This window comes from Guyanagaster necrorhizus, assembly GCF_019112545.1.
Source record: "Guyanagaster necrorhizus MCA 3950 unplaced genomic scaffold BT62scaffold_45, whole genome shotgun sequence".
Classification (NCBI taxonomy): domain Eukaryota; kingdom Fungi; phylum Basidiomycota; class Agaricomycetes; order Agaricales; family Physalacriaceae; genus Guyanagaster; species Guyanagaster necrorhizus.
The window spans coordinates 89,528-113,847 of NW_025064924.1; the positions used below are offsets into that span (position 1 = coordinate 89,528).

At 48.7% G+C, this 24,320-nt stretch overlaps 11 protein-coding genes across 11 annotated transcripts; 4 read left to right on the forward strand and 7 right to left on the reverse strand.

Annotated features, from left to right (window-relative positions):
- The first annotated feature begins 934 nt into the window (after nt 1-934).
- BT62DRAFT_997555 (uncharacterized protein) lies at nt 935-2,515 on the forward strand. Its single transcript, XM_043190659.1, has 5 exons — nt 935-1,072; nt 1,123-1,333; nt 1,388-1,447; nt 1,496-1,585; nt 1,635-2,515. Exons 1-5 carry the CDS (start codon nt 1,031-1,033, stop codon nt 2,204-2,206), a joined length of 975 nt encoding a protein of 324 aa, XP_043034256.1. The 5' UTR covers nt 935-1,030; the 3' UTR covers nt 2,207-2,515.
- A 666-nt stretch (nt 2,516-3,181) lies between these two features.
- On the reverse strand, nt 3,182-3,400 carry BT62DRAFT_820297 (HMG-box; the record flags this gene model as incomplete). Its single annotated transcript, XM_043182352.1, has 1 exon — nt 3,182-3,400. A coding segment is annotated over one exon (219 nt), but the record flags the coding sequence as incomplete, so codon positions are not given.
- Nucleotides 3,401-4,187: 787 nt separating this feature from the next.
- On the forward strand, nt 4,188-5,175 carry BT62DRAFT_909920 (Nep1-domain-containing protein; the record flags this gene model as incomplete). The annotated part of the gene is made up of 4 exons (XM_043183772.1): nt 4,188-4,541; nt 4,597-4,738; nt 4,792-5,087; nt 5,137-5,175. 4 exons carry the CDS (start codon nt 4,188-4,190, stop codon nt 5,173-5,175), a joined length of 831 nt encoding a protein of 276 aa, XP_043034258.1.
- A 664-nt stretch (nt 5,176-5,839) lies between these two features.
- Nucleotides 5,840-6,826, reverse strand: BT62DRAFT_1012355 (uncharacterized protein; the record flags this gene model as incomplete). The annotated part of the gene is made up of 3 exons (XM_043177917.1): nt 5,840-6,083; nt 6,500-6,662; nt 6,730-6,826. The coding sequence occupies 3 exons, from the start codon at nt 6,824-6,826 to the stop codon at nt 5,840-5,842; spliced, it is 504 nt and encodes a 167-aa protein (XP_043034259.1).
- A 206-nt stretch (nt 6,827-7,032) lies between these two features.
- On the reverse strand, nt 7,033-8,126 carry BT62DRAFT_1012356 (aromatic compound dioxygenase; the record flags this gene model as incomplete). The annotated part of the gene is made up of 3 exons (XM_043177918.1): nt 7,033-7,362; nt 7,409-7,705; nt 7,758-8,126. The coding sequence occupies 3 exons, from the start codon at nt 8,124-8,126 to the stop codon at nt 7,033-7,035; spliced, it is 996 nt and encodes a 331-aa protein (XP_043034260.1).
- Nucleotides 8,127-8,992: 866 nt separating this feature from the next.
- BT62DRAFT_571449 (uncharacterized protein) lies at nt 8,993-11,413 on the forward strand. Its single transcript, XM_043181435.1, has 4 exons — nt 8,993-9,286; nt 9,334-9,571; nt 9,619-9,774; nt 9,903-11,413. Exons 1-4 carry the CDS (start codon nt 9,171-9,173, stop codon nt 11,262-11,264), a joined length of 1,872 nt encoding a protein of 623 aa, XP_043034261.1. The 5' UTR covers nt 8,993-9,170; the 3' UTR covers nt 11,265-11,413.
- A 475-nt stretch (nt 11,414-11,888) lies between these two features.
- On the reverse strand, nt 11,889-13,438 carry BT62DRAFT_1080622 (uncharacterized protein). Its single transcript, XM_043179595.1, has 6 exons — nt 13,072-13,438; nt 12,948-13,015; nt 12,870-12,893; nt 12,494-12,824; nt 12,223-12,442; nt 11,889-12,172 (listed from the first exon to the last, which is right to left on the reverse strand). Exons 1-6 carry the CDS (start codon nt 13,279-13,281, stop codon nt 11,994-11,996), a joined length of 1,032 nt encoding a protein of 343 aa, XP_043034262.1. The 5' UTR covers nt 13,282-13,438; the 3' UTR covers nt 11,889-11,993.
- Nucleotides 13,439-14,196: 758 nt separating this feature from the next.
- Nucleotides 14,197-14,415, forward strand: BT62DRAFT_827365 (HMG-box; the record flags this gene model as incomplete). The annotated part of the gene is made up of 1 exon (XM_043182386.1): nt 14,197-14,415. A coding segment is annotated over one exon (219 nt), but the record flags the coding sequence as incomplete, so codon positions are not given.
- A 3,245-nt stretch (nt 14,416-17,660) lies between these two features.
- BT62DRAFT_1080624 (uncharacterized protein) lies at nt 17,661-19,969 on the reverse strand. The gene is made up of 4 exons (XM_043179596.1): nt 19,844-19,969; nt 19,596-19,777; nt 19,480-19,543; nt 17,661-19,432 (listed from the first exon to the last, which is right to left on the reverse strand). The coding sequence occupies exons 3-4, from the start codon at nt 19,483-19,485 to the stop codon at nt 17,723-17,725; spliced, it is 1,716 nt and encodes a 571-aa protein (XP_043034264.1). The 5' UTR covers nt 19,486-19,543; nt 19,596-19,777; nt 19,844-19,969; the 3' UTR covers nt 17,661-17,722.
- A 1,500-nt stretch (nt 19,970-21,469) lies between these two features.
- On the reverse strand, nt 21,470-22,886 carry BT62DRAFT_572341 (uncharacterized protein). Its single transcript, XM_043181436.1, has one exon. It carries the CDS (start codon nt 22,570-22,572, stop codon nt 21,565-21,567), a length of 1,008 nt encoding a protein of 335 aa, XP_043034265.1. The 5' UTR covers nt 22,573-22,886; the 3' UTR covers nt 21,470-21,564.
- BT62DRAFT_572395 (uncharacterized protein) lies at nt 22,740-23,928 on the reverse strand. The gene is made up of 4 exons (XM_043181437.1): nt 23,580-23,928; nt 23,259-23,529; nt 22,900-23,204; nt 22,740-22,842 (listed from the first exon to the last, which is right to left on the reverse strand). The coding sequence occupies exons 1-3, from the start codon at nt 23,684-23,686 to the stop codon at nt 22,965-22,967; spliced, it is 618 nt and encodes a 205-aa protein (XP_043034266.1). The 5' UTR covers nt 23,687-23,928; the 3' UTR covers nt 22,740-22,842; nt 22,900-22,964.
- Nucleotides 23,929-24,320: the final 392 nt, after the last annotated feature.

Here is a 24,320-nt window from a genome sequence, read left to right on the forward strand (position 1 = left end):
GCTGGATTCGAGAGATTGCAGCGTACACCCTCCCGCATTCGGGAGGGTGTATGTCGCGCGATTCTTTTTACTTTCTTGTGTTGATAACTTACCTGAAGGCCTGAAGGCGAACTTCAGCTAACAGTCTGACACAGGTAAAGCACTACTTCACTGTCATGTTTGGATCCATTGCTAGGTGGTATTTTCTTGCTAAGAGTTTCCCTGCACCTGCCGTGAATCTCGATTATTGTATGGATTTTTGTATACTTGAACAACGTTCTCTCGGTTCCTTGCTCCCTCTCGAAGATCGTTGAATTGGATCGTAAAGATGCCTTCCTGGCTCTGGTTTATACTACAAACATTTCGGTCGTCAAGCAAGATGGTGCTAGCTACGTTCGCTTTCAGGTGCGGATCTGCGTCACGTAAACGAATTCGCGGCAATATAGGGCCAGCTGCTCTTATAGCTATTCAACTCTCTGTTGGCATTTCGGCGAAGGGCGGCAGTCCGGTTTCAGAGGCTGGGCTCGATTCCCAGCTAGAGGGATCGTGGGCGTTGTGATTTTTGGCTTCCCCACCTTGCAGTGAAACCATTGACGGTGCGGTATGTCGCGACTAGAAACAGGTTCCATTGTTGAGGTGCCATGTACTTTTTTACTCTAGTCTCCGACCGCTTGCAATATCCGCTTCACATTAGTTCTCACCTATAACGAGGCGAAATATGCATACTGAAAAGCACAAGAAATTGTGTAAGATCTACTAGAAAGATACCAATCTTCTTGGAGACCTTGTATAATTATGCGTTGGGGATATACATGTATTGAAACACCACCACAACAGTTTCAGGTCACCAGGAGCCCATTGCCTTGCTTCCCGACTGGAACCCTAACCTTAACACGGTCACATGCTTGGGATGCTTACGAAGACACGCGCGTCTGTAAATCGCTATTCCTACTTCTTGCCCTTTAACCATCATCTACGACTGGCTCGTAGTGCTTCTCTCCCATTTACTCTCAACCTGCGCATCTTTGCATTCTCCATATCTCCTGTCACCATGTCTGCTTGCAATCATGCTGTTTCCAGGACGACAATAGAGGTTAGTCGCCTTTTCTTACATGAAATGCCCTAACTGACCCCTTTTATTAGTCGTTCTTTTCCTTCAAGGCATTGATTGGACTTGGTATTACATTCCCATTCAACTTTTTTGCCCGTGAGGAGGCGAGAATTGCCGTAGCCACTCCTCCACCCATGTCATGCTCCAGAGCCAAATCTTGTCTCAATTCGTCTTCTCCCATCTCTTTGCCTTCCTCCTCCTCCTCGGCTTCTCTGAGCTTATGCCATCGTCCTTCAAAGTCAAGTAAGTCATTTCGTATCGTGACCGTCCGTGGCCCTACTGACAGTACACCGCTAGGGCAATACAAGGGGATCGGCCTAGGCCAGCCGAGTTCCAAATTGGTCACTCCTGGTGAAGGCATGGATTTTCCCTTATAATGACGTCCACTGACCGACGGACTCGTAGTGACTACGCCTGCTTTGAAACGCCGCGGTGTCTCAAACACTGTTATTCTTTCTACGAACTCTGGTCGAAAACTGGCCTCTTCCATCAACGGTATGTGCACATGAAATAAGGACCCTTCAACGCCTGACGATGGCTGTAGATTCATGTTCCAGCCCGAAGTATCCTGCCGGATTGGGCCTTGGCGCCCCTCCGACGAGGAACAGGGGTGGTACCAGCGGCAACTCGGGCACTTCCCTTCGAGATCTTCCATCCACTTCCTCTGCAGCTCTTGGACGAATATCCCCTACAATTACCGAGCCGAGACGACGTTCTCGTAAACAGTCAGCTGGCCTGGGTCTCGGCCTTCCTGCATCTAACGCCCTCCACACCACATGTCCGCCGTCGCAGCCACCACCACCACCATCGGAACCGTCTGGAATAGGCATTTTCTCATCCTCGCTGTCTATATCCTCTGAACTCTGTCGCCTCACATCCCAATGTTCACTGAAACCCCCACCGCGATCACAACCTCAGCCGCGTGCCAGCCCTCGTCGTCTTTTTTCGTCTAAATTGGCCTTCGTCACCTCTTCGAAATTCTTGAAGAGGTCGCTCTACACTATTCCAGAGTCGTCAATAGGTGTGCTAGATCAGGATCATGGTAGCTTTATCGGAAACGGAGGGCGCCGTAGCGATGGAAATCTGGTTCATTCATTCGGGCGGACATTATTTTGAGAAGATGAGAACGATTGAGTTATATCTGACATTGCATACTGACATCCATACAATTTACATATTTACTGATTCATGCATATACTTTTTCTTCATTCCTTATCGGCGGCCTCTGGTCAAGTTATTGATATCAGGACTGCTGTAACATCGATCTTGTCCAACGCAGAAGAGGCTTGGGGAATACCTTTCCATACTAGTTGGGAAGAATGGCAAGCGCGTAATACATTAATGTGGTGAGTGGGTCAACGAGATTTTGTTACATGCAGTAGGCTCTTCGTAGTATCTCCAGGAAACTATAAATACATACTTTCGTTGTACATATGATAATCGTTGGGCGATGTAAATAAACTACAGAATCGTATTAGTATGACTCGAACAAGTTGAAAAGACCGGCGCCACCATCACTTGTCATAGAAGACAAGGAGTCCGGAAGTGAGAGATAATGCAAAGGGTTATCAGCAGCGCGGTCGAGGCAATCCATCGTAGCCGAAATCAGGTTAGACTGAGAATCCCATTCATTATTTAGGCTTCCATTAAATCCATACAGGGTATCCATCCAAGAAGACTGTGAGTGAGCATGAGCGAACGAATTTTGGTGAGGGTAGAATAATAACAAACATCATCGTTATACGGCACGGATACTCCGCTATCGGTCGCGATGTGAGGGAAATAAGCATCGGATGCTTCAATCTGAGAGATATCAAACCGGGAAAAGGGATGCGCAGAAGGAGGTGCAGTATCGTAGACGGTCGGAGCTGCCCCCATAACCTGTATCGCAGCGAAATCGAAGAGGATTTCATTTCCATTCGTCCCAAAAGACTGATTCGACTCTACGACGGAGGCCGAAACGAGGCCAAGGGACTGGAGAACCTCAGGCACCGTCGGATTCGCGATCGGAGGAGGCTCGTAGAAACTCTGCGCATCCAGGCGGTTGATTTGCGCTTTGACTTTCTTGCGTCCATCTGCTTTCTTCCCCCGTTTAGAGCGACGAGGCTTGTACTTGTAGCCAGGATGCGCACGCGCATGATCCTCCTTCCTGTCCTTCGCAAGCTCCTTGTAATGGTCCTTCCTCTCCTTGGGGAGCTTTCTCCACGCCGCCCCAGCCAATTTGCTAGCTTTTGTCTGCGTCTCGTCACTGTGAAGCGCCAAAAATTCGGATCGGAATATCATGAAGCAATTCGGTGGACGGGGTACGTGACATCCATCTGACTCCGTGGTAGGAGTAGAGGACCCACAAGAAGAGACGGGCGTCGACCCATCCGTAGACGGAGTATCAGATTGGGTCAAGATGCCACTCAAGTGCACTTCTAAGCATTGAAAAAGGAGTCAGAAACAGGTATAATAGCATTGAGTGAGTACTGACTGTCATTCGTCGTGTACGCGGACAGAGAGTGAGCCATAACGACGCGTTTTTTTGCGGTAAACGAGGAGGATGAGGTGCTGTACGTCTGTAGGACGTGTGGTCGTCGTAGAACTGGGGAAGTTGCAGTGGGGGGCCCTCATTTTTCGCTGCTCTTTTGACACCATCCTGCAGGACCCTGTGGCGACACTGGTTGTATCTGGGAATCCCCTTTTATGGGTTGAAAGTGTACGTAAGAGAGATGTGTCATTCGGTTGCCCAACTTGTGTTTTTGGCATTATCTCGGCGTACGGTCGGCATTCCATTTATGATCTCGAAATTGGTGCCAAAGTCTCGAGCCTTTGTCTGCGCGCCCATTACGGTTTTCGTGGATTTGCCTCCGTATTTTACTCGACCTGGTCGAAAGCGCAGTTGCAGCAGGTCCGTTGACGACGTTGTGCCGGTCCCAACACCACGACCGCAATCCAGCCTCGTCGAAAATTGTACCGTCGACGCCAGAAACGTGCTATTCGTATCAAAGAATCTGAACTAGGCGAACAAGTGTACATTATGCAGATCGATGAGGATACGAGCAAGGACGGGAGTGATAGCAGTTCTGGAATCACCATCCTGAACAGGGCGACAATGACGGATAGGCCTACGCGACCACTTCCTGCGTCGAAGAAGAAAAAGATCGCCGCACCCACATCGCTCAAGGCAGAGCCCTTCGTGCCCAATCCCAATCCGCTGATGCTCCCTGTGCAGGCGCATGTGCCCAAGGGTATAGCAGCCGCGTCTCAACGACGTCTTTTTGTCGTTTTGGAACAGGCGTGCTTGGAGGCTTACCGTATCTCGAGTGGGAGTGCAAAGGGCGCAAGACACGGGAAGGGAGGCGAGGGTGACGTCAAGTATACCTTGCTCAACTGCGACGACCACCAGGGTATCCTCGCCAGGACGGGAAGGGACATCGCAGATGCTAGGCCTGATATTACGCACCAGGTATGTCTGTTTTCTGTCTGCCTTTTGTGGTCTCTGATTTTTTTCATATGTTTAGTGCCTGTTGACTCTCCTGGACTCGCCTCTGAACAAATCTGGTCTTCTTCAAGTGTATATCCATACTGCGAAAGGTGTGCTTATCGAAGTCAATCCGCATGTCAGGATACCGAGGACGTTCAAGCGCTTCAGTGGATTGATGGGTATATCCCCTACATATATTTTTTTTCAGTTTGCTGACATGGGTTTTATTCAGTCCAACTTCTCCACAAACTATTTATTCGTGGTGTCAATGGTCCAGAGAAGCTGTTAAAGGTCATCAAAAACCCCGTCGTCGACCACTTCCCACCCAACACCATTAAACTGACGCTGTCGGGCGATGCTAAAACGCAGCGACTTTCACAATACCTACCCACGCTACCTCAGAGTCATAATATTGCTGTTTTCGTGGGCGCTATGGCCCGTGGGAGGGACGACTTTGCGGATGCCTACGTTGACGAAAAAATTAGTATCAGCGAGTACCCGTTGAGTGCTAGCGTTGCTTGCGGCAAGGTCTAGATAATCTCTACCTTGCATGATTGTCACTGACCTTCTTCTCTAGTTTTGTTGTGCGCTTGAAGAGCTCTGGAACATCGTCTGATCGCCTTCATCTATCAATTCTTTGCCATGGACAAGGTTCAATCTGATTCCACTGTTATGAGGATCAGTGAAGACGTTACTCAGTACTACATATCCAACCTTGACACATGCAGGCTCTTCAGAGTCATCGAAACATCTCCAATCCTTGAGGCGTTCTTGAACCGAGCCAGATGCTAGACCGGAGGAGATTTCTCAGATCAGTTTGATGACCTCGTTCGCTGCTGTGGAGTACAACCAGGGGTCCAAAGATGTCGTGGACTCGGAAAAGGAATAGAATGGGTGTTTCGTGCCATGGCTGCTTTGGGAGCTGTTTTCTGGTACTTAGGACAGGCGTCAGCAATCTTTGTGGATCCAGCCGGGAACGGGTCGTTTCAGGAGATGGCATTGAGACTTTCGGTTCCGTGCATCATATGATACATGCTTTTGGTTATAAACACACCGCAATTTCCTTGCCGTCATCAGCTTCTTCCACATTCCACGATCTACCCTAGAATAGATGAGAACCGATCATTTCTGGAAGAGCTGAGAAACCGATGAAAATATCTGTGGCTTGACCGTGTCCACAATGTCCGACAATTCGCAGATTACTGTTGCAGACCGGTCATAATAGTGGCAGGGCCTTTTTTGGTGCTAGAGGAAGTCCAAGAGAGTGCGAAGAAAAACCGTCAGGTCCGTTTGAGTGCACCGTAATACCATCTTCCTGCGTTCGGAGACGTCGTCAGGGTGAGCATCGACCTCTTCTTCCGTGGCGGCGTGGTCCACATCCACTCTTCCGTCCTGAGCATCTTCTTTGACAGGAGTGGCATGGATTTCGCCAAAAGAAAGTACTCAGGGTAACGACATTTCTTTACTTTACCATAGCACGATATGGCGCCTCGCACATTGTAAACATTGATGTTGGATGGCAAACTCCAGGAAATGTGGACGAGCACTCATAGAAGCATGCCATCATACAGACGGAAAGGCTGCCCTTCACTGGTGCCACTGGAGACCTTGATCTATTGCAAATAACTTCGAAGTTTGAACTCCACCGCCACGTTAGTTAGAGGTCACTTAGCCTAGCGAAGAACTCGGAAAAGCTACAGTGACTCCAGATAATTGTTAAGAAATGTATGTCCTTGTTGACCTTCTGCATTACTCTGACCGGTGGCCTATCCTTATTGGACTTACATTTCAATCCGAACTCTTCGATGCATCAAATTTCAACTCAGGTATTCCACCAGGTTCCATCTCCTCAGTGGAATGATATCCGTTGTTTTTCTCCCGAGTATGAAGACGCCGTCGATATTAGTGGCCTCATTCGTTCATGAGCTCACACGACATACCGCACCACGGTACCAGTAACATTGAAAAGCCCTGCAATAGCACACCCAATCGAAACTATCAGATCTGCGCAAGCTTCCGGCTCACGAGAAAAAGGATAGACGTCTAATACAATCCATCGTGGTAACTGATATTCATTTGTAGAAGACGAAAGGGAGTACGATACTAAATACAAGTTTCGATCGTATGCAATAAGAAGCGGTACTTCTGGTCTTAATCAGCACTAATGTACCCTTCGTTTCGCCCAGTTGACTCAACTCGGCGAAGGTGAGTACCCAATTGCAAGAGTAAATATCCGAGATTTCGGGCGCGAATGACCGGGTGTACATTAGAAACACACGAAGATAAAAGTAGATGAATCCTTGTATTTTTTGTGCCGATCTATGCACCATATGCCGCATCAGAAAGGATTTTTCACAATTTATGGGCAGGCAGGCAAGGCATAATTGATAAACACGTCGTAACAGAAATTTTAGAGACCGTCACATAGATAACTTGTACTACTGAGTTGAAATCTAAAGAGGACGGGTAGAATCTAATGCGTTACCACGCCATCCCCCATGAGTGTAGACGCATTCCAGCGAGTGGAGTCAACGCCAATAGTGATGTATCCAATAATGCCGTTGGCGTAATCCTCCCCATCCATAGGAATAACAGCCAACTCGGGGAACCATCCATTAACGGACTCGGCTGCGTATATGGCATCCTCCGCGTTGGTGGTTCTCTCGATCTGGGTATGCGAAACGTATGGCTCATACGACATCAGATACTCCGACAGATCATCCGACAAGAATATCTGACCCGTGTTGGCGGTGGTATCAGTCTTGACAGTCCCGTTAGACCGGAGTACCCAGTTTTGGTGAACCTGAGAATAATTAGCCAGAGTTCTGTGCTGAAAAAGAGACAGATACCTGAACGTGAATATGCACGGTCCTCTGAACGTAAAATCCTGGGACGATTGTCTTCATCTCCATCACGCCGTTAGCATCAGTGGGCCACATTCCTCGGAGGAAGGTGGTGTTGTCGGTGTGAAGATCGAAATTATCATTAACAATAGTATAGTTCAACTCCTCAAGCAGCTCTTCAAAAGGAGTATTGGGAGAGAGCTTGGTGAACGAGGAATATGATCCAGTGGCGTTGCAATGCCAAAGGTCGACAAGGACGTTCCTCATAGGCTCGCAGGTGTTGATCTCGATCACACCAATGTCCTACATTACAAGAGTCAGATATGCTTGATGTTGTGAATCAAGTTAAACGTACCAAGATCAGAGGGATACCCGGCTGATCCTCGGTCATGTCCTGGCGCAGAGTCTGAGATACTTCCCAGATATACGGACCAGTGGTGGCCTCGGGGGTCAGAATGCAGGTCTCATTCTGAATGGTGGGGTAATACGGCGACTCTGTCGTGATGGTGACCGACGAATAGGTGTCACTTCGCTTGGTTAGGGCCTCGGCGCGTTTCTCTACGCGCCGCTTTTGCATCTCGCCGACATGGCGCGCACACTTGTTCGAGGCGAAGTCGCGACGGGCCAACTCCTTCTCTGAACGCTTGTTAGGCGCATGGGGGCCAGGATGAGCAGCGGCTACCAAAGCAAAGATGAAGACGGAACTGAGGATAGCGGTCTTCATGGTCGCAATGAGTTGAGAGATGCGATGGAATGTATGCTGGGGGATTTGCGCGTTTTATAGGCCGTGATTTTTTCTTTTATTTTCTACGATGAAAAATAAACGAGAAAATCAGTCCGTGCTTTCGCTCGTAGAATCGCCGAGGCAGTGCGCGGAGATTCGCCATCAGAGACGGCGGGTGGTGTATATCGTATGGAAGCCTACGGCTGTTATGCATGTTCAACGCGTCAGTATCCAATAAGAACCGGGTAAATTACCAATAAATCTCCCGAGGGATAGAATTGCAATATCACTTGCGTCAAGGGCAAAATCTATAGGACAGCTGAAAAAAAGGTTGAACAAGTGCGAGAGGGCGGGGGGGCATGAAGCCTCAAATGAGTATCTTACACGTGCGACTGAAACCTTGATATTTTTTGCCCAGGCGTTTTCTTGGCCAACGTAAAAATAGTCGCCTATTATTATTTTCCGGTCACTGGACGATGACGAAGGTGGGATAAGTCTCACGACGGGAAAGAGGAGAAAATACGCTGCTGTTGTTCAGCTGCTTGCTTGTTAGGATGAGATTGTAAAAACTCACGCTTTCACCCACGCGACGTCCCTGTAAGAGGGGGGAGGTCTAGGGTTGGCAGCATTGAGAATCTCCTGGAACCTAATATATGTGGTACAGCTGACCTCGCCGCTCCGTTTCTTCGGTGGTAGCGGCGGCCAGGACGTTGTAGGCAAACATCGACTCGGACGAAGAGTTGGCCAATTTAGTTGGTCCGGCCTATATTCCTTGAGGAATGGAATTTCTACCCCTGCAAGGACGATCCCTGCGTGGGAAAAATAAATGCATGATTTGTAAAGATCAGAATCGTTTTGAAATCGTACCGTAGCCTATGACGTATTCAAATACAATGCCAAGTAGCCTTCAAGCGGTCCGGACTTTTCCGCCGTTCCTTCGGCACAGGCCTCCAAATCCGGACATCTACCGCATTCTTGTTGGACAGCAACGCCGACGTCTGCAGGCAGCAAGGATACCAGGACAGCTCATGCCGCGAGCTCATCATGCCGCTCATTATTCATGCTGCTAGTCAGTGCGACATCTGCTTCTCGACCTATGCGTGGGACCAGCCAGAGCAGGCGCCTCATGTTATTCCTTGTGGCCACACTTTTTGCAAAGAGTATGGTTTGTTTTCTTCGACCAACGTTCGACTTATGTCTTGTACAGATGCTTGACGAACATCACCAGTATCACGAACAGACCGCCGACGTGTCCCTTGTGCAGGAAAGGCTTCAAGCGGGATCCGGTGAAGCTTCGGAGGCTGCATGCGAACGGTCCCCCTGCAGACGAGCTGAAACATAACGATTTGTTAGAGAGATTGGTTCTTGCTTGGAAGCTGACGGATCCAGACCCGGAATTGCGCGCAGAGATTCAACAATTCCTCGACGGAAAGGACGAGAACCAGGCATGTATCCGCTCTATTATCCTTGTCAAGCATCTGAACATCCACAGTATCGATCCCTTCGTAGCGCGCTTGAGGGAACGGACACGCTCCGAAAGCTGAGGTTCAAGTATGAAAAAACGAAGATCCTGATGCGGACCGCCACACAGAAGGTCAGGGCGAACCATACCGAAGATGAGAGGAACAAGGAATTCGAGGCCCTTTTAGTCAGTGAGAATGAGCAACTTCTTTCGTGCGTATTCCTTTTCTCCTTTCCTCAGTCATTCTGACCTCTTGATAGTCAGGTAATTCGGCTAAATTTTATGTTCAACACATAACAATACCATGTTTCCAGATGCGCAGATACCGAGATGAGGTCGATCACTTGCACCAACAACTTGCTATGGTCAATTCGTTCTTTGATGATGGCCCGACCAAAGGCAAGGGAAAGGGAAAGCAAAGACCGAACCCTTTGCCGACTCCACCCCAGGACATTTTCCGACTACCCGAGTACCAAATCTTGAACACTCAACCGTCTTTACCTGCGAATGCGGGCACTAGCAATACGCAGGTTTATACGTCCGTATTGTCAAAGCTTTCGCAAGCAATCCAGCAAGCACAGAGCCAATACGATCCAGCTCTCGGAAGGCAGAACGTCATTGTCGGTGGCGCTCAACCAGAATCTCGTGTCACTATCCCTCCGGAACAGGAGTCTCACGAAGGACCCAATTTCCAAGGCGCGGGAAGGCTGATCGGGTATCTGCGAGGAGACGATGGTAGTTTCCATCATGGCTATTTCAATGAGCAGTCTCAAGCCGGACCTTCAAAACATCCGAATGTTTTACAGACTACTGAGTCGACAACGTCACTCTCGTCTATGAGCTTCGGAGCATCGTCTAGCTTGCGGCCGCATCAACGCAGCAATACCTTTCCTCATGTCAGCTTTGACACTTCTAATTCCTCTCAACCCAGCACCGAAAATTCTGTTCCAAGGACTCATCCTCATACATCTGTCGCGAATTCTCGAGCAGGGGGTCGCACCACCACCTCCCAGCTGGTCACTGGATCTACTCGTTCTGGATCCTCTATCGCCGAGCCGTCTGAGCAGCCCCAATTATCTCAGGGCGCTTCGCAACAACATAATGCTAGGGCACACGGAACAACAGCTCGGAGGCGAAATTTCAACACGGGAATGCGAGTGCTTCTTGAAGAGCACCCCGCACCCCTTGCCCCAGACAATATCTCTATTGTGTCATGGGGGACATCAGCACATTCAGATGGTAGCTCTTTGCGTAGCATGAATCTTCTGTCCTCCTTCTTTGCAGGTTCCCCTGGTGCACCCGGGTCGTACGTCGTGCCTGTAGGAGACCCGAGCGCGTTTTTGCCTCTTCGAAATCCAGTGCGCGAGGAAGAGGGCGGTGTTTTGTCGCCTTTGGACGTGGAATGGATTCCTCAAACGAGGCCTGCCCCGCGTGGACGCCATCGACGTCTTTCCTCCGCCCCGAATCTTCCTTCAGCTTCGCGAGCGACGGTCAGGCCCACGTCGGAGGAAGGTCTTGGTCGGAGGGGATTAGTTGATGAGACGGAAGAAGAACACGATAACGCGTTGGGCCTGGTGGATTTGAGGAGGCGGGAGGATTCGCCATTTATTGCCCAGCCCACGCCGATGGTGCCTGCAGCGCATTTCCTCAGATCGTTCAGCCACCAAGGAGCATGATTCTCTCTCTCTCTTTTTTTTTTTTCTCCATCTCCGGGATACTCTTTACAAGTCGTTAGTTACTTTACCATCGCTGTCGCTCAAACACTACCATCCGGAACATTCAGTCAGTCGCTTGCACATCACATTGCTTTGTATCCATCGTCTTTCCCGTGTCAGAGGGAAATAGTAATACCTGCTCTATCGTATATGCAAATAATAAAAACATACTAGACTAATTCATGTGTCTCGATGACTAATCCATTGTGTTCGAGGTCAGAAGGACGCATCTCGCGACAGTCATCGATTTCCTGGAAATCACTGAGGATGGAGTGAAAACTCAACTAGTGACAGTAATTTCCGGGTTGCAGATAGATTTGTGGCCTTAGGCTTTAGACAATTAATGTGCTCGGTAAGATGAAAAAAACGTGCCCATTGCCGAACTTGGAGTACGGTCCAGCCCTGATTACAGCGTCAATTTAGCCGTGTGCCTATGTGGTTGGCGGATCAGAAAGACGTTCAGGCAAGGATTGTGAACTTCTGTGAACTGGTTCATATGGCTTACTTGTGAATAGTGCCGATTATGCAGTTATCGCCGTGAATCTTTCTAGTACGGAATAGCTAACGCTAGCAAAAATAAAGAATCGACTTGTCATTCTAATGGAGAGAAATCATGTTACAATACATATACAGTACATCCTCCGAGTCTTAAGTAATCAACAGTCCATGATACACAATAGCTCTAAACCGTTAAGTAAGAGAATCTAAAGCAGCCGTCGTCAATTTCGAGATATCAATAAACGCATCAAACAACGCTGGAACGATAAAAGGAGCCCTGCACTCCCGCCGAATGTCCATCAGCACCATCTCACACTCGATCCTCTGCTTCCTCTCTGTGTCGATTTCCAGCTCAAATTCGTCTCGGAATACTGTTGGGTAACGCGCGTAAGCGAAGGAAGAAAGGATTGAAGGGACATACGGAAATCAGGCTCAGGGATAGTCGGTGCTCCCATGTGTTGGAGCTTCTCTCTGATCCTTTTCTGCCGTGCAGCAAGGAATTTCATCTCTTCGTTAAGCAACCCAAGCTCATGCAGCAGGGAGGACTCATCGTCACTGAATGCGCTTCCAGTACGAGATCTCTTGGCTGGCGGTGGCGGTGGCGGCGACACCGAGCGAGAGGTTCGTTTGCCGATTACGATCTGAGGGGTGCCCATGTTAGCAAATATCATAAAAGAATGATATTAACTTACAGATGACTCTCCTTCCACTGGAGTGGAGTATAAGACAGGACTCTGGGGTCCTGAGTGTATGTCTAGTTGATCAAGACATGGAACGGCAATCTCAGACATGATTGCTGGACAGTCTGATCCTGTGTATTGAGGATATGATGTGCCCATCTGTACTACTTGGGTTAAATTCGATACAGATGGTCCGCTGAGTCGTGATTCATCCAAAGCGCTCTCCGGGATGGGTGTCGAATGAGGGATGTTAATGAGGTCTTGAGGAGGTATTGAGGTAGGAACACGACCCATAACGGGGAATTGCATAGGCGGAGGCGGACGATGGAGTTTTTTGTCTGACCTGGTCAAAATCAGTAAAGAGCACCAAACATGGCAAGGAACTCACACGGGCTTCAAGGTTATCTTCGAGCTATCAATAAATGATGAGACAAGGGAACGGCGTGGATGTGTATGGCATACTTACATTCTCTGCTTGTATAACTGTTCTTGCGAAATGCTTGCTATTTTTCTCTTCAGAACTTCATGGAATTGCTATAGTGAAGGAGGTAAGATGCAGAATGAGAAGATATACAGGCAAACAGACATACCCCGCCCTGTTCTCTTTTCCAAAAAAACTTGACAATACCCCCCGCTGGTATAGTCAGAGAAGACTCTGGGGGTTCAGGGAAGCCAAGAGACTTCAAATCCTGTCGAAGAGCTCTGACAGCGGTCTTGGTCATTTTTGGACCAGGAGTGAAGGTGGCAGCTCTTGGAGGAAGATAAAGAACGCGAACAATAAGAAGGACCGAGTGAGTCATGGTTCAAGGTGTACGTAGTTACGGAGAAACCAAGGGAATAATTCGAGTCCCGGTGTAAGTGAGAGGAACACTAAAGGTAGCTGACTGCAGCTATAGACACAAAGATAACAAGCGAACGGTGGTGGTACTAAGAGACATGATGTTAGACAGAATGTTGAACATTCGGTCAATGTCGGTCCGATGTGGCAGCGGCATGATTCGGCATTGACCGCAAGAGGATAGGCTCTATGGACTATAGAAGTACACACGTAAGTACTGGCAGCGAGTATTGAAGAGCTGCTCCTTGGTGTGACTAGGAAAATAGTTGCAGGTCCTTATCGCAAAGCGATACACAGAGCGGCTGTGACCGTACTCTTTACTAGCTCGAACAAAGAGACAAATCCACGAAAACCGTAATGGGCGCGCAGACAAAGGCTCGAGACTTTGGCACCAATTTCGAGACCATAAATGGAATGCCGACCGTACGCCGAGATAACGCCAAAAACACAAGTTGGGCAACCGAATGACACATCTCTCTCACGTACACTTTCAACCCATAAAAGGGGATTCCCAGATACAACCAGTGTCGCCACAGGGTCCTGCAGGATGGTGTCAAAAGAGCAGCGAAAAATGAGGGCCCCCCACTGCAACTTCCCCAGTTCTACGACGACCACACGTCCTACAGACGTACAGCACCTCATCCTCCTCGTTTACCGCAAAAAAACGCGTCGTTATGGCTCACTCTCTGTCCGCGTACACGACGAATGACAGTCAGTACTCACTCAATGCTATTATACCTGTTTCTGACTCCTTTTTCAATGCTTAGAAGTGCACTTGAGTGGCATCTTGACCCAATCTGATACTCCGTCTACGGATGGGTCGACGCCCGTCTCTTCTTGTGGGTCCTCTACTCCTACCACGGAGTCAGATGGATGTCACGTACCCCGTCCACCGAATTGCTTCATGATATTCCGATCCGAATTTTTGGCGCTTCACAGTGACGAGACGCAGACAAAAGCTAGCAAATTGGCTGGGGCGGCGTGGAGAAAGCTCCCCAAGGAGAGGAAGGACCATTACAAGGAGCTTGCGAAGGACAGGAAGGAGGATCATGCGCGTGCGCATCCTGGCTACAAGTACAAGCCTCGTCGCTCTAAACGGGGGAAGAAAGCAGATGGACGCAAGAAAGTCAAAGCGCAAATCAACCGCCTGGATGCGCAGAGTTTCTACGAGCCTCCTCCGATCGCGAATCCGACGGTGCCTGAGGTTCTCCAGTCCCTTGGCCTCGTTTCGGCCTCCGTCGTAGAGTCGAATCAGTCTTTTGGGACGAATGGAAACGAAATCGTCTTCGACTTCGCTGCGATACAGGTTATGGGGGCAGCTCCGACCGTCTACGATACTGCACCTCCTTCTGCGCATCCCTTTTCCCGGCTTGATATCTCTCAGATTGAAGCATCCGATGCTTATTTCCCCCACATCGCGACCGATAGCGGAGTATCCGTGCCGTATAACGATGATGTTTGTTATTATTCTACCCTCACCAAAATTCGTTCGCTCATGCTCACTCACAGTCTTCTTGGATGGATACCCTGTATGGATTTAATGGAAGCCTAAATAATGAATGGGATCCTCAGTCGAACCTGATTTCGGCTACGATGGATTACCTCGACCGCGCTGCTGATAACCCTTTGCATTATCTCTCACTTCCGGACTCCTTGTCTTCTATGACAAGTGATGGTGGCGCCGGTCTTTTCAACTTGTTCGAGTCATACTAATACGATTCTGTAGTTTATTTACATCGCCCAACGATTATCATATGTACAACGAAAGTATGTATTTATAGTTTCCTGGAGATACTACGAAGAGCCTACTGCATGTAACAAAATCTCGTTGACTTGACCCACTCACCACATTAATGTATTACGCGCTTGCCATTCTTCCCAACTAGTATGGAAAGGTATTCCCCAAGCCTCTTCTGCGTTGGACAAGATCGATGTCACAGCAGTCCTGATATCAATAACTTGACCAGAGGCCGCCGATAAGGAACGAAGAAAAAGTATATGCATGAATCAGTAAATATGTAAATTGTATGGATGTCAGTATGCAATGTCAGATATAACTCAATCGTTCTCATCTTCTCAAAATAATGTCCGCCCGAATGGATGAACCAGATTTCCATCGCTACGGCGCCCTCCGTTTCCGATAAAGCTACCATGATCCTGATCTAGCACACCTATTGACGACTCTGGAATAGTGTAGAGCGACCTCTTCAAGAATTTCGAAGAGGTGACGAAGGCCAATTTAGACGAAAAAAGACGACGAGGGCTGGCACGCGGCTGAGGTTGTGACCGCGAAAACAGTGGCAGCGAGCTTACTTAGATGTAGGCGAAGCTGCTACCAAAGATATCAATCGAGAATTTATGAAATGGTGTGTGTGCGGATCGTGAAGAAGAACTGGGTGAGTCCAGAATGATGGGTCTACACTCATTTATTCATGTTCCAATTAGCAGCGTGGTGGGCATCTGGGTATGTCGCGGAGACGACATCGACCTTGACGACCCATTCAGCTGAATATCGAGGTATTGCATTTTCCCGCTCTTGTTACCACCTTGTTTCGTATCATTCCACTGTACCCCGATCAATCGCTATAATTATGTTTTGCAACTCGGTGTTCTATAATTTTTTTTTACAGCAAGCAAAGCATCAGATCACTCAGCAGATGGGTAAGGGTGCCATGTCCTATGCTAGACGACGACGAGAGTCCTTATAGCTCTACCCATCCTTGCATCCATGCCACATCGAATGGTTCTTTAACTGTGACAATTGGTTTTCGTACACGACAAGGCTCTGGTGAAGATCTCAAGGAGATACAGACTGTATTTTCACGGTATGACAGCCTCATGGTGGACAAGTATCTGTATTACATTGTCAAAGGTCAGACGGCGCCAAAGTGGAGACCGGCCCGATTAGGATTTCAGAGTGCTTCCCATTTCAATCTTTGAAGCGTCTAGCTGTGTTGGGATTTTGCTGGAAAGTTCTAGAAAGGGCAATCCGGCATCATGCCGAGAGTTGATGAGTAAGCCCGAGAGAAAGAGAAAGTTGTAGTAAATTCTAGATACAAGCCTGGAGAGTATAAATACAAGCTCTGTAGGAGCTGCAGAATAAGGAGTTCATACCATCTGGCCTTACCAGCCTGGAGTCTACCCTGCGCAACACCGAGGATTTCCAACAAGCTGGAACCGTAGGGCTACCTATCGCAATGATGGAGGGTCGCTGAGAATTTGAGAATCACGTCTGTGTGTCAGTGGATTCCACCAGAAAGTATTCAGGGTTGAAGGTAACCAAAAAAGTACCCGCTCCGCTTTCTTTGTACCCTTCATATACTATCCGAAAGATAGCAACAGGCAGCGACCACGTCCTTCCACCGCAACGCTCTTCACTTATAACAGGACTTATTTTCCTTTTTCATACTGGTTCCCTCTCCACACTTCGTGCTTTGATTCGGAACCCCGCCTTTCTGCAGCATGTTTGTGGGTTTGGACAAAGAAATAACGACAAGTGATGATAACGCCACTCAATAAAATTCTTGCATATATAGGCCTCCTTATGTTTAACTAGGTTCCTCCCAAGCTCCCCCATCATGGCTGATAACCCTGATTTTCTTGTCGAAGCTCTGAAGTACGTTTTTCTCCTCCCTTCCGGCAACTTGTATTTCTTACCTATTGTCCATCTAAGAAACACAGAATTGACACCGGAGCAATGGAGTACCATTTACGACGCGTATGTTCCAGTGCTTGACCTCTATTCTGGCTGAAAACTCACTTGATGGATTTAAAGTTGTGACCAATGCCTAAAGATCATCGGCGATTCTTTATCTTCATCTTCACAATCCTCGACTTTCATAATCTCCACGCCATCGAACGTCGAACGTGCAATGTATTCTGGATCTAGCTCTACAGTTGTTGTCCCTTCCATGCTGCACCTCAGTTCTAGTAGCCCCATAATTTCAGATCCCATCGCATTCAATAATCTGAAGCGAAAGCTCCAAGAAATTCAAGAATCTGCTAGCAACGAGTCGATAACTTTTCCGCATCTTGATCGTGCAATCAAAGCGTACACGAGTGGCCAGAGTCGTGGTTTTGTGTCATCTGCTTCGAAAGCAGCTACCTAATATTCGAACGAACCTGCAAATTCCCGTTTACAACCTACACGTCGGGTACCTAGGGATGAGGTACATTTGCCCCGTACTTTTCAGTTTTGCCTCTCACAACTGCCTATTGACCATTAGGCGTCTTGTAATTGGTTGTGAAAAAAGGACTAAAGCCCCCTGAACAATTTGACATGCCAGATAAAACTGTATCTGTTGTGATTTTCTCCGTTGTATCAAACCTTTTACTGTTGTTCTTCTTCATAATATTATCCATCCCGTATCGGAAACGTGGCAACTACAAATATATCACTTTTATTAAACAAGATAGTTCCTAATCGACCGTTTAGCGATTCCCAATTTCTTCAACCTTTGTATCTCTCTTGCATCCGTCATGGTGAACACTGATACCTTCTCGAACTTCTGCCCTGACAATCTTCGTCCGGCGACCCAATGAATTTCTGTCCATGGCGCACGGGTCACGAATGCTCCACTTTTCCCTTGGCTGCTGGCTATCAATGTGTACGAGTCGTCAGATATCTCATACAGATGAGCGGCGACGATTCCGAGTGAATGAGACTTTCCAGTGTCATCTTTGACAACTAGCTTCCCCCGTCGTATCAGTCCTTTCGGATCTTCCGCACCCAATCCCTGTACGCGGCCCTCTTCAATGCACATCCCGTCGTACCAGTCAGCATTCGTCTCTTCGTCGCGCTCCACATCCGCGTACAGGCTGACCCTACCTATCGGCAGACGCCTCTCAGTCATGACTTGGTTCCATGACGGTCTCCAAGTATGTTCGCTCCCAGGTCTAGGATACAGGAAGAACATATCCCCCCTGTGTTTCGTCCGCATCGTATTCACCACCGCCAACCAAAGAGCATCGACAGACTGTGTCTCATCATACGTTGGTATTGCCTTGAACCGTAAAGGGAATATCAATGCCGCAACATGATCCACCGCATGCTCCGACTTGCGCTGGCGAAGATGCACTAGCAAGTCGAACACATTGTCGACGCGGTGTACGGTATCTACCAGGGACTCCAATTGTTCGTTGATCCTGTCTAGTACGGCCTTGTGATCCTGCTCCGCGGCTGTCTGCGGGGTCATCCCTGCTCCATCGTCAGTGACCCCGCCTATAATCCACTTCCTGCTGATCTCCTGTAACGTCCACGCACGGTTCAGCCAAAAACGGGGACTATCCAAGTCGTCCATTTTCAAGCTGAAGGCCCCTCCCAGCCCACAGAAGTAGTACACGACCATCTCGGTTTCGTGATACACATACCCGCTAGTGGATACGTCGAGCTTCCATTCCTCCTCACGCAGAAGTTCATTCTCCTCTTTTCCACGTCGTCTCAAACAGAGAACGTCCAACCAGATGTATTCCGCGCCTAGGTTCAGCATCTCAATTCGGACGAGATCCAAATTGCCATCTTTATGAATGGGAACTGGCCATTCGTGTGCATTTATGGGTGTGTTGACTTGAACACGATGTTCAGGGCTCATCCAAGCGTACGATATCGCCCATGGTTTCTTCTCAGAGATGATCCACTGTGGTACCACACGGTTGCTATAAAGATCCCATACGCGTCGAGGGGGCATGTTCGGATTTACGATCCAATTGCCCACGAGCGCTTCTCGTCGCATATTCTGGTCCCTCTCTTCACGTATGCGTAGTTCATTCTGTATGGCGCTCCAGTTGGCGTTGTACCAGATTGGGCGTAGACGGCCGTATGCGGTGCCAAAATCATATTTCCTCGAGATACAGCTTTCGAGAATGGAATGTAAGGAGGAATTGTTCAGCGTGTATGATGTTCCGAGGGTGGTGTTGAGTTGATCTAAAAGCCCGACGACGCCTATGCTGGTACAGGTAGTATTGGCGAGAGAAGAAGTTATGACGGGTTTTCTACCCGTGTAGGATCGTTGATTCGGAACTGGAATCGATGATTCTACCTTTCCTATCTCAGTCAAGGCAGAAATAATGACTTGGGGATAAGTACGAGGCTCGCTTAGACGTGATTGCAGTGACTGCTATATGTTACTGACTGCTGTTCTTTTTCATTTTCGACACTTACCCCCATTGTAACAATCGGATCAGTTTCAAAGCGACGGCGAATATTGTAGCGTATTCGAGCTGGCCTAGTCGTCATTGAAATGGGACTTTATAGGGAAGCCAAAGTACGATACATACTGTTTTCAATCCTCCAGTTGCCCAAACGCCAGTCAAATCAGTAGGAAGTCAAGGTCCAATATTCCCATCAGCCTTGACATTCATCACGATAAAGAATACACTTTCATCACATGATGTGAACTAAAGTTGACCTATGATTCTGTCGGTATATGGAGGCGTCCGAGGATCGAACGGTGGGATACCTGTTAATAGTGAAGAATCACATCATTAAGTACCCACTCAACATCCCGAGATTAATGAGTACATGCATATATTTTCAGCCTGGACGTGAGAGCTCTAGTGCGGAAGAAGGAAATGCTTGTGTTGAAGGTCTAACATGGAAGGGAACGAAAGGAGGAACTCATCTGTACCTAGGACGTCGCAGTAAATGGGAAAGGTACGGGTTCGGAGCCGGTTGATCCCGAGGGCTCGGGTTGACTAAAAATGGAATGTCGAGCGGGTCGCTTGAATAACAAATTATACAACACAGTGAATAAATTCAGTCGCAGCATACTGTAGGGTCAACGGTTCCACGGTAGTGAGGGGAATCGGGATCCCGGGGAAGGCCAATAATTACAACACCTAGCTTCCCAAAAATGGGAAGGTAGGCGCAGCGATCCCCCTGGCTAGGATTAAACCAGCCTTCGACGACCGTCCTAACACGTTCCGCCGATATATCAATAGAGAGTTGAATATAGTCGACGTCGGGGGATCCATATTGCCGCGGATTCGTTTATGTAAGTGAATCCAGAGGTTGTTGGTAGATGCTTATAGGGAGGGAACCTCAGTGCCTCGAGGGGGACTAAATCTTGTCCCCCCTCCATTGCAGTAGAAAACATCCCTGTCTCTCGAAGGAGTAAAACCAAAGCCAACAGCCGCTATTATGATCAAGTTAACATAGTCGGACTCGTGTAGATGGTGAGAAGAAACGTAAAAGATAAGTATCTATGCAAGAGACGACGATGGAAGCAATAATCAGTAGGTTTTCTGGAATTCGAACCGGAATAGACCAGAATCCGGAGTTTCCTCCTTCGTCACGTTTAAAGCTAAATAATCCTCACCAATGATTATCCGTATGTATAAAGGAGATCAATACGCACCTACACTCTCCAACAAATCCAGTCTTCCGTACTACGGCAAATGTTCAGTGAAGATATCTTTTTACCGTCCAGGTACTTCCGAATCCATCTTCCTAGGCCTGCCCACCCTGCGGAAGTCAGTCCCATCAATTTTCCGGATCAACATTACTCTGTGTTCTTATCTAGATCTTCCTCCGAGTCGTGATAGAAGCAAAGACTTATAATTCTCCGACCCCTGACGCTGCAAGCAAAGAAGGATGGCGGTCACCAGTCCAATAGAATCGAATCCGACTCCGTCTAGGCGAAGCTGGGTTTACGACTTCACATCCCCCCAGTGGACCGATATGACGTCGTCGATGCTTCAATATCCAATGTCAGCAAGATCCGGCCTATCTCTCAAAGCCATCCACATCCGCGCGCATTAACCACATGGAGCTGCTCGAGCAACCCAAAGAACCGTCAGCGTCTAATGATCGAGTGGACTAACCTTGGATTGGAAGGTTAGGGTAGGCAGCTTTAATCGTACCGGTGACAACTAGAAATTGTCTTCCTCCTTTTGCCATCCTCTGAAACTCAGAAGTGACACCGAAACATGCAAGCCAGCTTGAATGCAGATAATGGAAATGAATGACTGATTGTAGAATCCGGAAATGCGATAATAGTACATATGGAGGGAACGCCGGTAGAAAGACAGATAGAGGACAATGCGAGTGTGCTATCATACTGGGAAGAAGAGGCGAAGAACTGCTTTTAGCCTGGGCTAAAAGACAATAAACATACGACAAACGACAGGAGGGGGGGAGGGGGGTAAAATCGGATAATAACAACACACCAAATCCGTAAATGTCCCTTCCAATTTATAGGATGGAAGATACCATATTATGTCGAAAGCGTATATTACAGGAGCTCCATCAAGCATAGGTGACTCCAGGTAATGTCATCGATGAAGCTATCATTTTCCCCTTACCACTGCCAATGGATGAATGATAAGACGAGAACGCAGGAGTCGCCCGAAACGAGCTAGATGTCTTCAAATTAGGCTGACCATAAATAGGAGATCGTGAAGGGCCAGAAGCAGAGTAGAAGTTTGTGATGGATTGTGAATAAGACAAGGTGGTAGTGGGGGTGAGCCGCGAACGGCTCTGACTGTTTTCACGCCGCGTACTGCGGCTCCGGGGAGTGTTGGGAGTTTCAGGACTACGAGATGTAGAGGGTGCCGGCGCCTGGGGAGGATGTTCGGCTTTGTCGGGAGTGGCGGGCGCATCGTCTTCCCGCTCCTTCCGAGAACGTGAACGTGAACGAGAAGGTCGACCTCTCTCCAATTGCTGAGACATTTCGAAGGCATGGGCAACGTCACTGGCACGAGTGATCGGTTTACCATACACCTCATCCGAGGTCACCGATATCTCGGAAGGACGCGAGGAAGAGGAACGCGATAGGGATCCGTAACGAGACTGAGAAGTAGAGGTACTGGTAGAAGTGTGCTGAGAAGTGAGTGTCGAAGGGAAGTGACTGGATGTGAGGTTTGGCATGGAGGACGAAGCTCGAGACGATGACTCTTCTTGCAGTAAGTCATACAGACGATCTCGGAGGTGGAGAGAGTTGTGCCTCTGAGGGGGTGGAGGTATTTTGATCCGCGATGGTTCTCCCGGAGTGGAGGGGCCAGAGCTGGAACGTAATGGCGAAGATGGACAAGTTGGTGGATCACTCACGCTAGAGCTCACCGTCGGGCCAGGAGCAGTCAACGACAGACCACTCGCGCCAAGAGGTATTTGGGGTTTGTAAGCTGGCCCATGTGAGGAAGACCCTGAGGCGGCGCGAGTCACGGAAGTAAGTATTTGAGATGGATCATCAAAGAGATCGACAGATCGGCACTGGCAGGAGAAAGGGCAGCCTACGGCTCCACACCGTTCAGGCATCGGAATCTTCTTGTTGCAGCCTTCCTCGATATCGGGGAGCGCTATGAAACTTTCCACAGCGGAGGTCTCCGGGGTCGTACCAGCGACTTCTGGTAGAGGGGATATGAGGAGCTGTGTGGTCAGAGGAGAGAGGATATCTTGTGCGGCTTCGGTAGAAGGCCGTACATCGCTCGCCTTGCGGACTTGTTCAGACTGGGATAAAGGATCAGGGATACCGTATTGACGTAAAACGTCTCTTAACCTAGTCCTCTCGCTTTCGGCATGAAGATACTATACGGAGAACCATGAGTAGGCATCCAAACACCAGCTCGACGGAAATAGCCTTACAAGTCTGATGATGGGACGAAAGAGGAACACGTCAGCGATGGGGATGTTGGAGACGAGGACGCGGCTCACTCAGCAACACCGAAGTACGCTCCTTGAGCCTTGCTGCAATAATCCCGCAAATTGTCCTCCAACGCTTGTGCATTCCTCCTATCTCTCTTCATGTCTGCCTCGAGATCACCCGCCATCTGATCTGATCGGGCTTTCTCCGTCGCCAAATGCGCAAGTTCGCGCTTGGTCTTGAGCAAATCGCTCTTGACGTTACATAGATATGACACGACTCGATGAATGAACCGCAGCTCTGTAAACTAGTCGCTCATCAACAAAAGGGTATATAAAAGAAACCATGAAGCATGACGCACCAGATTACGCGGTTGCCCAGCGAGGAAGGACTTGCAATCCTGGATGAGCTGTCGAAGGCTCGCCTCTGTCGACCCTTCGTTAGCAATATTCGCGATGGCCTCCTGCAGCCGTCGAGCCTCCAGCTCAGCTGGAGAAGCGCTGGGTGGTCGCTCAGGGAAATGAGACGACGACCGAACATCATCTACGTCAATATGAAGCTTCACGAAACCCCGTGGCTCAAAGCGGCTTCGGCAAAGAGGACACTTGAGACGCGTGATCTGATTGAGACAACTAATGAAAGAACGTTGAGAACGTTGACATGGGGAACAAAGAAGACTCACTTCAGGCAGAAAACATGTCCACACTCAATTGAGCAGGGTGCTTTGGTATCAATACCAAAGGGTTCGAGGCAAACGTCGCACGTCGATCCAGACCCAAGACAGAGCATGAATGGATGGTGGGGAGGTACGCCGGAAAGGTGGGGCTCAGGAACTGGAATAGATAGGCAGCGTCCCCTTTTGAAGGAAACGCGGGGTGAATATTATGAACAAGCCGCAAACACGTGGGAGGATTCGTTGGTGGCTAATGGTATGGTGGAACAATCGAGGTAGAACAGGGAAGCTCGCAACATGGCGACTATATCAAAGTTGGATGAGCCAAATGGTAAAAATGGAAACACGAGGCCGTTCCTTTGGAGCTGGTCTGATGAACTGGGTCGAGCCACCCCGGACCTTTTGTTACATTCCATCACAGACGAGATTCATATGGGTCTAGCTGAATCTAGTAAAAAGTCACTTCGACTACTCAGTGCACACAGTGAAGAGCGTGACCGCTGATGGACTTTGTCGATAGCGGAGAGAGCGCGTCGGATATGACCTAGGCTCTCCATTCCACCGGCTTTCATCGTCCTTTGTAAAGCGCTATGGGACCGGATGAATCGGAACAAAGCTCAAGGCGGAAACAATGTGCCTACGTGTAGGCAATCTCGAGGGACTTCCGAGAGCGACTCCTGCCAAAGCGCAAGATCATATGGGAAAGACTGTCGGTGCTTGCCCATCAGAATGAACCAGTGCCGATGGACA